Below are 12292 nucleotides of genomic sequence, written 5' to 3'. Positions count from 1 at the left end.
CCAGCCGCATTCTTCCAGTTGTGCCAAAACGCTTTTGTATGAATGCAATATGCTATCGTTATGCCCCCTGTTGCTATGATTTAGGAAGCAGGTGGTTCTGAACCTTAGCCGGACGTTTCATCTTTTCATGGTGATTATCTTAGATCAAAGTACGATGGAAGCTCGGTTTTTGTACATCACAGTTTTTTATGAAAATGTCATAAATATGTATCAGGCGGACCAAAGTGTGCGCTGAACAAACCAGTCGATTTCCTGAACAAAGATGCAGAAGCGACTCTACCGTGGTCAATGTGACACACTTTTCAAGGGGGCGTTTAGGATTGGGGGGAAATGTTCCGCCCAAGAAGACAAAAAGCATGTCCGCCACCTACGCTCACATAAACGTAGACCGCTAAGTAGACCACGCTTAACAATTGACATGCTGCACAAACCTCATTTTCACACGTTGGATTCCCAAAGGATGCATTTCCTGTCTGCATATTGGAGCAGAAAAGTGGCGTTGGGGTTCTGACTCATCAGAAAATGTCTGCCAAGTGCCGAGCTTATCAGAACCTGAAGGAAATCTAAATTCAATCTTGCCTCAGAATGGGGATATCGGCCTTGGCGTTCATGACTTGTCATTCCCAATGACTGCAGTTTGCGATCAGGAAGTCAAGGTGCTTCCAAAGGTATTCCCAGATGTCCTCTTAAGAGCTGTTGGAAAACTTTTCAGCCGGATTTCCATGAAATCCTTTTAAAGGAGCACCGGTTGGGAATGGGAATGAGCTAGCGGTGTAGGTGGTGGTAGAAGATATTGGTTCAACGTAGGACTTGTCTGTCTTCTATGGAATATCTTGGAGAATAACAAGTGTGTTAGCTGAAGTCATGCTAGGTGTTCACAGAAAGCCGTTCCCACCACACCAAAACACCATAAGTGTTTTCCGCTCATCGACATTCTTCAGCACAGACTGTTCCTGGACTTCTGAAAAAAGATCCTGGGGGTTACCTGGAACTTTTCTGGACGTTTTCCTCGGGTAATTTTGGTGAAAATGTACATTTTCGGTACGACGGTACCTCTCATCCTAACTACACTATTGTACAGCCGATTTAAAGGGGACCTATTATGCTCATTTTCGGCACTTTGTATTGCGTTGTGGACTCCTATAGAGCCGCTACCCACAATAACCAGCACAGAAAGCTTTCTAGATCTTCCAGATTTTGCGCCTCTTTCTGCAGTGTGTCCATGGACTTCCTGCTTCCTTTACTCCAACCCCTGCCCTCCATTAAGTATGCCTACTCCGCTGTAATTGCTCAAACCCCAAGCACTCCAGAGGACTTCCCAGCCCACATTTGCAAAGTCTTCTCCGCTGGTTTGGACGGAACACGTACAATAAAAGCGGCAAAGGGAATAGTTTAAACTCCAACAATCTGGATCAGGGCTGCAACCAACCATGATTCCAATAATTTGAGTATCTTGATTACAAAAGATGTTCTAGTTTTTTTTTAAATCTACTTCCAGGAGTCGCTGACGTCACCCACCAACACACGTACGTCAGGGTGTAGTGTAGGTATTAGATAATGCATGCCGGGATTAAGCAACTGGACAATGTGGAGTGGAGCAGAAAGTGATGGATGGAGGATGGCAATGTTGTGACAATCACAGATCTCTCAGCCCCCCCCCCCCCCACCCCCCCACACACACACACACACACAACATACATACTAGATGTGTGCCGTTGCTGAATTTACATCTCAATGCCAAGTTTCCTCGGTAAATTGAAGGGTCCTTGGAGAGATTTTTCCGCATTCTGTTCCGAGCGAGACATACCAATGGGAACAAAGTCACACTTAAGCTAAGCCCTGCCAGCCTGGATTAGGACCAAAAGGACCGGCTTGACGGTGTCGCAGTGAAACCGCATTCAGCCCCCAACGTTGTCATTTCAAGGTTGCTGCCAACTTCCTGATTGTTGCAGGCACCGGGATGGAGAAGACAAACGTTCTCACGCAGAGGTTGCATTTGGAAGTGTTTAGTTCCACTTTATGAAGACCTCGTGTGCATCTTCTTGTGGAGAGAACTCCATCTGCAGTGGAGGTGCTTGGGCTTTGTTCTCGCTTGACGTTACGCCTCGAGCTTCTTTTCTGTTCTCACATTTTTTCTCCGCACCTCGTTCACGCTCAATATAAGTTAGAAGGAGAATCCTGGAGACGGTCTTTGGCCTCTGTCTCACCAAACATGGCTGATTAGATGACATGCTTCATATATATATATATACAGTATGTAGTACATACATACAGTATGTACATACATACATGTGTATATGTATGCTGCATGCGCCCGGCTGGTTTTCTGTCAGTATCTAATCAAGTATTTTTCTCTGTTTTCTCATATTCTAGGTTTCAGTCAGTCTCTGGGGGGGGGCAGAATGGATGAATCAGACTGGATGCCTTTCAACACTCGGTGTGTTTTATTTATAGGGAAAGAGTACATTAACGCCTCTGCGGTCTTTGGAAGATTTATCAAGCACTTTCCCAGCTTCTCTGCTCGCTTGAGTTGTGGAACTTTAAGAGTGCGGATGTGTACGCAGTTGGGGGGGGGGGGGGGTGTTGTGACATCCCGATGTGCGGTGTGCGTATCCACCCATGTCACAGTCGTACCGTCATGTCCGTGCTGTGACACGCTCGGCCGTGTTGTCACATGATTTAGAATTCAGGCTCATCAATAAAACATACGCGGCATTAAGTTTTGATCCGCTGATGCAGGGCTCCCGTCTCCCTGAGCCTCTTCCAAGCACATGACTTCACTTCCTGTGCTGACTTACAGGCATCGCTTGGCATTAGCATAGCCTTACGTCATCCCTGATCCTTCAACATGATGTCATGTTCTGGACTTTCTACCTTCAGTTTTAGATTTATTATTTTACTCAAAACAAAAATAGTAATGTCACAATATTGAAGGAACAAGAAATACTCTTTTTGAATTAAAAGTATTTATCCCCCCCACAAAAGCATGAATATACATATTATTAGAGCCCTGTGGACATGAAATAACACCCCTATAGTCACCTTTACACTCTTATTACCCAATATAGTTGATATAATCAGAGAAAATACGCCATTGTGTGTTGCAATAAATGTGTTACGGACGTGTGGACAGGAAGTGATGTCGGGAGGTTCAGAGTTGAGTTTAGTGGCATGACGGCCACAACAATAGCCGCATGTTGTTATTATTCAAGTCAAGTCTGGCGCTTGTATGTTTCACCTACTGACCTCTAGTGGCCAGTGTAGAATAATGCATATTAAAATTTGAATATAATAGACCAAAAATAGAAAAATAGACAAAATAGACCAAATCAGGCACATGGCTAAATGTAGTATATGTAGTGTCAGTACCATTACTTTAATGTTCGGTGAGACACAGAGGCAGTAGACTTGATCGCCGGAACAACAGGTTGTTTTTTTCAGGTTTGAATAATCTAACAATATGCTCAATCATCCTAATAAGAATCCCTAATATGAACACTGGTTCCAAGATAGTCTGCTTTCCCGGCACTGGAACACGTTTATGGCACCACATATTGGGTAACACAGGGGTAAAGGTGACTATAGGGGTGTTATTTCATGTCTAGAGGTCTCTAATGTGAAAAGGTGTACTTAAAAGGCCACAAACAGGATTTCTATGCTCAAACTATGAAAGCATCATGGAAATGTATGCTTTGCAGATTATTCTAATTTTTTTTCCGTTTTTCACCGTGGCCTTAGTAATGATTTCACTCGCCCGCCACATTTCACGCTGCATGTCGTCTGATAACAAAGAGAGACAAGAAAGCAGCAAAGTGGATAGAAAGTCATATATGTGTCGGTTGGAGCTGATAAAAGCCTGGAAATCCAATTAGTCTCCGGGTATCAGGTGGCGGGAGCAGGCCTCCCGGGAGTCATGTCAGGAATTATCCAGCGCTGCGGCGTGTCAATAGCACCACCTATTTACATACTCCGCTATTGATAGAACGCTGCGTAATGTTGAGCTTAATGTGTTCCCGGGACTATATTTGGCGCTCTTTTCCACTTTCCAACATTTATCAAAGGGAATAACTGTACATTCCACACCACAAATGATGAAAAGAAGAGCCAGTGGAAGAAGATCTTTTGAATGTGAGCACACTGAGTCCATTCTTCCTTGCCCATAGATGCCCTTGAATCCATTTTGGTAGCCGGGTATTCACTGCTAGTAGCAGACAGAGCCTGTTAAGGGACTTTCTTTCTGTTGCCAAGGTTTTTTTCCCCTTGGGTTTTCTTTTGTACTCGCTCTTTCTTCACATGCCAACAAGGAAAAAGGATACAGACGGGAGGAAAGTCTAACTTCTGTGGTTCTATGAGGAGTTTGGTCATATGCTGTATCTGTGCTCCGTTCCCCGGGTCTGATTGGGTCTGCGGTCTTATTTGGGGACTGCTCCTTGTGTCGCTCTTGTGTCTTCTCACTGTCATCCTTGTGGTTCGTTTCTTCCCCCGTGCTCCTGTTTTGTATTTCTGGATCCTCACGTTGTCCACCTGCCTCGTCTCCGCTTCCCCAGCTCTGACAATAACATGAAGCCATGCTTGAATGACGTCTGTGTGGAGGAACTTGGCTAGCCTGGACGAGCCCTGAGGTGGGATGGCCGCAAGCTTCGGTCCATGTGATCTTACATGTCTGGTATCATGCATGCATGCAGGGAAGGAAATCATCTCTACGTAGGTATATCTAATCTAATCTAATCTAATCTAATCTAATCTCATCTGGAGGCTGTCACTTCCCATCTCATCTAGTATTCCAGCCATGTTGTTGCAAAGGAGGAGCAGAAGTCCCAGCAGGCTGAAGTGTTGTTATTGTCTTCATCTGCTGACAAGATTTGTTCTGGCCACATCCTCATTGTGGTTACACACACACACATACACACACACACACACACGCACACTTCTCTCTGACAGCCCAGCATCTCAGTGGACATGCTTCAGCTGCCCCCAGGCTGTTTATGATTCTGGTCACTGGGGTGTCTGCTTTGATTGTGCCATTAGATAAACACGTTATTGCAGCGTCTTGGTTCTGCTTGCCGGCTTAATAGTTTGGATTTGCTGTCACATTCTTTGGCTATTTGACTTATTTAGTCCATGCGCTTATTACCTGCACTAAGAACAATCCTGGTATCTGCTGAGATGCTGGAGGTGCTATTCCCTCTACCAGGCAGTGAAAGCATGAACACGTGAATAGTTGGTAGTGTGCGCAAATCACAAAATTTAAAAAAAGAATGTATTTTTTAAATAATGATTTTAATTAGAGCTGTTGAAAATACAGCATTAATGCCGGAAACTCATTTAGTTATTGTGTCGACTCCTATAGAGCAGCCACACACCATAAGCTTTCTAGTTCTTCCAGAATCTGCACCTATTCAGATGGATTTCATGGTTCCTGTGAAAACGGTCTGTTTTAATGTATTCCACGTACGGCCCGCCTCCAGGCACGCCCACTGCGCTGTGGTTGGTCACACTCACAAGCACTTAAAAGGACTTCCGGTTTGTGCCGCTAGCTGCTAACGGCAATATATCTTTTTAAAATACGAGCTTTTAAAATACAGTTTTGCAACGTTCTCTGAAACCCAGCAGGAGGCATCTCAATCCTCTTTTAGTGTTCGCTTTCATTATCTGGAACAGCGAGGGGCGTTCACAGACACAATTTGCTTTTATTTCAGTTTGCTGGGAAATCCCAGAGAATATGTCTACATTCATTTACACTCAAAACCTGAATCCACTTTAAACTATGTGGTGTCTTTGAACGCAACGCAACCCACCATGGCTCATAATGGCGTTAAAGTGTCATTCAAATGTTCTCCTATTGAAGAGGCAGACGTGTTGTGGTTCCAAATTCATTTGGAGCTAACACATACAAATATATATATAATATATATATACATATTTCACACATCCTTGGTAATTGATTGAAAACGGATTTATTTGATGACAGTTTTTACTAATTTACTTGAATGTATTTAGAAATTGTTCATTGTTCAATGTCATATCTCCTGCCGAGAAGTACAACGTGCAGTTTCTGATATGCGATGTAATAAATCAGGGGTGCTCACACTTTTTCAGCATGCGAGCTACTTTTAAAATGACCGAGTCAAAATGATCTACCCACTACAAAAATGCAAAACATCTATTTATTTTCAAATGTATTGAGGATTATTTGTACGTACAATGTATGTTGATGTACCTTACATAACCAAATGAGCCAATATTGCAAAACACACATAATTAACTATTAACATTTTTTGTAATTACCTGAGTTTACTTTGATGACTTGCACTGAATTGAACCAGCCAGGGATGCATAGTCCGGACAGTAGCTGCTGATAGCCAGCCTCAAGCACACTTCCAAATGTTTATCAGTCATGGATAATATCCGTATCATAATATCCGTATAATATTCCATATCCGTATGGAAGTGATATGTTTTTTGCCTTTTTACTTGGTCCAGCTCCTTCACTCATTTTAGTGACCATAAACTTTAGCGAGGGCTTAAAATCTCGCAATTCGCCGACTAGCTTAGCACTTTGCATCGTTGTTTACGCATGAGCGGTGACCTAAAGGTCAAAATTCAGTTGTCATCTGACTGGTTGTCCTGTATGTCAATCAAGTAACGGGGATGGATGATAGGCTGACATCGTAAGTTCTGCTGCACTTAGAGACGTTGTTTGATTTGATTGGTCGCCCGAAGGGCAACATTCAGTTGTCATCTGAATGGCTGCCCTGTATGTCAATCAAGTGACGGCATTGATGCTGGGATGATATTTTTTTAATGTCACGCCGCGATCGACCAGCGATCGACCAGTACCACCTCCGCGATCGATCGGTAGCTCGCGATCGACTTAATGAGCACCCCTGCGCTACTGTATTCCCATCGCGTTTTGTCTGCTCCTGTACTCCCAGTTTGTGCTGTTAATCAAACTGGAATTATCCTTTGATTTGCCCTCCACATTACTGCTCACTGACCCCGCCCCCATCCTCTCCTCACCCCCTTTCCCTTTCGCCCGTCACTCACCTTTGCCCCCGTCCCTCCTTCACCCTCTCCCCGGGTAGCGAGGGCCGCCTTGGCCCCCATCCAGGTCCATTAGCCCCCAGCCTTGCAGGCATGTGTTCATCGCCAGAGATCATTACAGCCAGCCAATGACACCACTCTAATGCATCATTAATGATTGATTAATGAGCTGAGCTCAGCTCAAACGGGCGCATTTGTATGGAGGACGAGCCTGTAATGGCCGTGCACATGCTATTTTTTACCCGCCTCCGTTCATGTGCGTGTGTGCGTATATTCTCCTCTCTCAGGTGGAGGAAGCTAGCTGAAGCTGAAACGAACGAACGACCGAGACGAGGCGATCGTGATGGCGGAGCATCTTACGTTTCTTCTGCTTCTCCTTCTCCTTGGAGGAGTTCTACCAGTGGGTTCCAGCTACCTGTCTGGATACCGCATGAGGTCTCGCTTGCAAAGGGACCGACAAATGCGCAACATTCGACCAAATATCATCCTCGTCCTGACAGATGATCAGGATATCGAACTGGGTGAGTGTGATTACGTTCCTCCATCTGTCCGGAAAGGGAATGGTGGCCTAATAAGAGTCAAAGTCATGCCTCCCATCACTGGCAGGAAATACCGGCTGCCTATGCCCGCCATTGTTCAGGTGCCAAAGCCGCCCCCACTTACGTTCTTCAGTGGCGTATTGGAGTGGAGTGGCCGTATAATAGCCCGGGTGACATCCTTTGTCCTCCTCTGATGGCTAGTGAGAGGACTCTCATTGAAAAGCAGGAATTTATGGTCAAGCATCTGTTTCCCCAAACAATTACCATCAGCTTGAGAACTTTACTACACAGGAGGCCCAATGGGTCACACTTGAGCAAAAGGATTTATGCCGTAACGCTTCGCTCTCCGGTGCCCCGTCTTTATATTTTCCATCTTTTCCACCTCGAAACCTCACCTAAACCTCCGAGTCTCTCCTCAGGCTCCATGCAGGCCATGAACAAAACCCGCCACATTATGGAGAAGGGCGGCACGCATTTCTCCAACGCTTTCTCCACCACGCCCATGTGCTGCCCGTCCCGCTCCTCCATCCTCACGGGGAAGTACGTGCACAACCACCACACCTACACCAACAACGAGAACTGCTCCTCGCCGTCCTGGCAGGCCCACCACGAGCCGCACACCTTCGCCGTGCACCTGAACAACTCCGGCTACAGGACGGGTAAACGTCACGTCAGAATGTTTGTCATTCGTATGAAATCACACCGTGTGCTTTGTTTTTAGCTTTTTTTGGAAAGTATCTCAATGAGTACAACGGATCCTACGTTCCCCCTGGCTGGAGGGAATGGGTCGCCCTGGTCAAGAACTCACGTTTCTACAACTACACTCTTTGTCGGAACGGGGTTCGGGAGAAACACAGCAGTGACTATCCCAAGGTGAGAGAAAGATTGGAATTCTACGCCATCCTGGGATGATGATTGTTGGTGCTTGGACGTGCCGTCAGTGTAATGTGGAGAGCCGACGCCAACATCAGTGCTCGCTTTCAACACGGTCTTCAACTTGCACCCACGTTCCTCCATGGTCCCCCGCCCCCCACCGTATTATCCACCAATCACACTGAGAACAGCAGCATCCATTCCTTTATTGTTGTTAATAAAGCCACCACCATTTTAGGTTTCATTTTCACATCCAAAACTCTCGGAATGGTCGCCTCTAAAAACATCCACTGACATCCAACAAAGATCTTACTCACTGATTTGCGAGCATCACAGTATTTCAACAGTTAGTAGTACTTCTGAAGTAAAGGTGATGTCACAAGAGTAGAATTTAGCCATAAATTAAAGGGGACCTATGATGCTTTTTCCGCTTTTCCGACCTAAAAATGTCGGATTGTGGTGTTAAACCAGGACAACGTTTCAGATCATGAGGTGTGGACATTTGGAAGTGAGCCCTGAAAGACGTTTGGGATGGTTCTGAACGCTCGGTTCCACTGTGATGCCTCCTCAAATGGGCGTGCCCGGGTACCAATCACATTTTGGAAGACTGTTTTTGAAATTCAGCTGGAATAGGTGCAGATTCAGTAAGATCTAGAAAGCTTTCTTCGCGGGTTATTGTGTGTAGCTGCTCTACAGGAGTCCACGTGTCAATACAAAGGGGTGGAAAATGAGCATAATAGTTCCCCGGCTTCATTTACGGTAAATCAAAGATCTTTGTGTCTGACGTCCATCACGTGTCTCATCTCCACAGGACTACCTGACGGACGTCATTACCAACGACAGCATCAGCTACTTTCGGACGTCCAAGAGGATGTATCCCAACCGCCCCGTCATGATGGTTCTGAGCCACGTTGCGCCCCACGGTCCAGAGGACTCCGCCCCTCAGTACAGCACTGCCTTTCCCAACGCGTCTCAGCACATGTGAGAACCCGAGCCGTGGCGTTTTGAGCGAACGCGTCTTTTCCGTCCTTGGCCCGACACGGGAAGCCTCGTGAATCCTCAAAGTCGATCTTCCATTCCGACATCCACTTCTGTTTACTCGCTCATGAGACGTCTTCATTCTCGCTTCATTTCATTTTGCCATAATTCAATAACCGATTCAATCATCTCATCTCCATCTTATCTTCCCGCTGGCAGGACGCTCTTGGCAACGGAGCCTCGTCTGAGCGAGGCTGCTCGGCCCACTCCAGTCCGTAACGAGCCCTGCTAATTTGTACCATTTTGTCAGCCACGATCAAAGAGAGGCATGAACGTTGTCAATGTAATGCATAGCTAATGATGACGGACGCATCCACCCACGCGGCGGCCAGGCCTCGGTCCGCTTGACGTATCCGACTCCTGATTGGTCGACCGGCGCTGCTGGCTAATAGAGGGTCTGCTATTGGCCCCCGGAGACAGATCCAGGACCAGTAATTAGACTGCAGTTGCTACCCTTTCCCTCCGGCTTCCCATTCTTCTGATTAATCTACCCCCCCACCCCCCCACCCCCCCACCCCCCATCATTAACCTGTGCCATGCAGACTTTAGACCCAGAATAGTCTTCAAATTTGGCCCCAGTGCTTCCATACTAACTTTTAATTGCTCCTTCTCCGTACATTTGCATCCCTCGGGTCATTGTTCAATGTATACTTATTTTTTCACTGCATGCCCCCCCCCCTTCTCATTACTACATTAAGAGAGAGGCAGTGATTTCCTGTTGTACTGTTGATAAAACTTCTCACCTTGTTTACACTACATTACATTTGCGACCGTAAGCTAGGCCACAAGACATTAGCAGTTCTTTAGAGTCTAATCGATCCTTTTAAAGATTAAATTCATTTGCTTCTTGGACGTCCTCGGTGATTTAGCATTGTTTATTCCCAAATAATTGAAGGGCCGTGTGATTTGTAGAGGATATTGATCACCGCGCTCACCGCCATCGATTGCACTGCTTTGCATTTCACGTGTTTGGCACAGCTTCCTGTCCGGGGGTTGCATTAACATCCTGACGTCTACTTCGGGAATGAAAAGGTCAGCAGACACGGACAAAGGTCATTGGCGTGAGAACACAGCCAAGAGTCGATGCAGCACTTTGTGCTCCACGGTGGAACCTTTTGAGGTCAAACATTCTGGTTTTGTCCGATTTCCGCTTAGGAAATAATGAAAACGTCATCCATCGGCCGGAACTTTTCAAGCCGTCGTCCGAGCATGAAAAGGACTTCATAAAAAGAATCAAGCGCATATTCCCCAAACGTATAAAGTAAAGTTATGCTCCAGTGCTACTGAGCAACGCCAGCTGGCATCACACCCGCCAAGCCCTTCCACTTAGCTCCGTGTGCACCTCCAAAAAAAATGCAAACTGCGGACTGCGGCGCTATAATTAGTCTGCTTTTTTCATGCATCGTTTCCACTTCCACTCTCGGAAGCGCCGAAACGTCCACCATAACAACGGAAGCGAAGAAGTCAGCGAATATGAAGCCCTACCGCATGCCATACGGGAATCGTACAAGTGCTGCGGCTTGCATGTAACACGGGAATCGTACAAGTGCTGCGGCTGGCGATTCAGACAAGTCAACATTTTCCATCAGGACGACACTTTGACAAGACATGATGTTGTTGAACTGCACAGTTTGCAACGATACCGTACCAGAAATAGTTCCTCGATGTATAAAATGGCCGTGAGAGACATCGTGTACGATTTATGGTTACGCTGTGGGACCCACCGTCACCCCTCGGTGATCCAAATTACAGAAAACACAAACCTGTCAAATATGTTGACTTTAACGCGACCGTTGGAAACACAACACTGTCCTGTCTTCATGGCATGGTCTTCTCCAGCAGGTATCTGCAGCTGTGTGTCCTTGTCCTTGTGGCGGCGTATCGAGTGGCGAGCACACACAAGAACACGAGATGCATTCGCAGACATTGGGTCATCAGATTTAGATCCGCAAAGTGGCTCAGTGGCTCAGGCTCAGGTGGTCGAAGGTTGCGGGTTTGATCCTGTGTCCTCCCGTGATCATGTCGAAGTATCCTTGGCAAGCTACTGAAGCCCGTTGCTCCTGATTTAGCGTGATCAGTCGGTAAAAGTGGCGGAAAAGCACACATGAAAGACCGTTAATGTTGCAAAAAGGCCCGTTTCTGGTTCTGCGGTTGTCGTCACATTTCTGTGATGGCGTCATAAAACCGGAAAAGGCCAAAGAAAAAGCAAAACACTGATGGAATGAATCAATTAGACAATCTCTGAGCTGTGGTTTCATGCACTATACAGGAATAAAGCAGAATAATGTTGTTTATGAGGTTGTAGTGTTTTACTGTAACAACGATAGTTGGACTGGAGAGCATGCAAACCAGTACTCTACCTGCAAAAACCAGTGACTTACTGCTGTCTCCTTAAGGTCTCAAAGAAAATCTGAATTGTCTCCCATTCCTGTGTGTTCCTCTCCCAGAACTCCAAGCTACAACTACGCCCCCAACCCCGACAAACACTGGATCCTCCGCTACACGGGGCCCATGAAGCCGGTCCACATGCAGTTCACCAACATGCTGCAGCGCAGGAGGATGCAGACGCTGCTGTCCGTGGATGACAGCATGGAGAAGGTGGGAGGCCGACTGCAAGTACTACCTCCTCCCCCAAGTAGTACACACATTCCCACAAGAAAACACATTCCCAAAGAAAAACATGTCCTGAGAGACCCGCGCTTATCTAACTGGGACTGTTTCATGTATTCACTGACACACTTGTTACATCATTCAGGTTCCTTTTCTTTTAAAGCGCATGAGCGTCTAACATCTAACAT

At 46.2% G+C, this 12292-nt stretch overlaps 1 protein-coding gene across 4 annotated transcripts in view; it reads left to right on the top strand.

The window, feature by feature from the left end:
* sulf2a (sulfatase 2a) overlaps nucleotides 1–12292 on the top strand; it is a 53501-nt gene that overhangs the window by 33015 nt on the left and 8194 nt on the right. For all 4 annotated transcript variants that reach the window (XM_058069405.1, XM_058069407.1, XM_058069406.1 and 1 more), the window contains 5 exons: nucleotides 7332–7565; nucleotides 8003–8242; nucleotides 8305–8456; nucleotides 9268–9437; nucleotides 11942–12092. In XM_058069405.1, the coding sequence (XP_057925388.1) occupies nucleotides 7388–7565; nucleotides 8003–8242; nucleotides 8305–8456; nucleotides 9268–9437; nucleotides 11942–12092 (891 nt within the window). In that variant the 5' untranslated portion in view covers nucleotides 7332–7387. The remainder of the gene's footprint in view (nucleotides 1–7331; nucleotides 7566–8002; nucleotides 8243–8304; nucleotides 8457–9267; nucleotides 9438–11941; nucleotides 12093–12292) is intronic.

This window comes from Doryrhamphus excisus, chromosome 1, assembly GCF_030265055.1.
Source record: "Doryrhamphus excisus isolate RoL2022-K1 chromosome 1, RoL_Dexc_1.0, whole genome shotgun sequence".
NCBI lineage: Eukaryota > Metazoa > Chordata > Actinopteri > Syngnathiformes > Syngnathidae > Doryrhamphus > Doryrhamphus excisus.
Note: the sequence above shows the minus strand (reverse complement) of the source record. Positions and strands in the feature narration are given on the sequence as shown.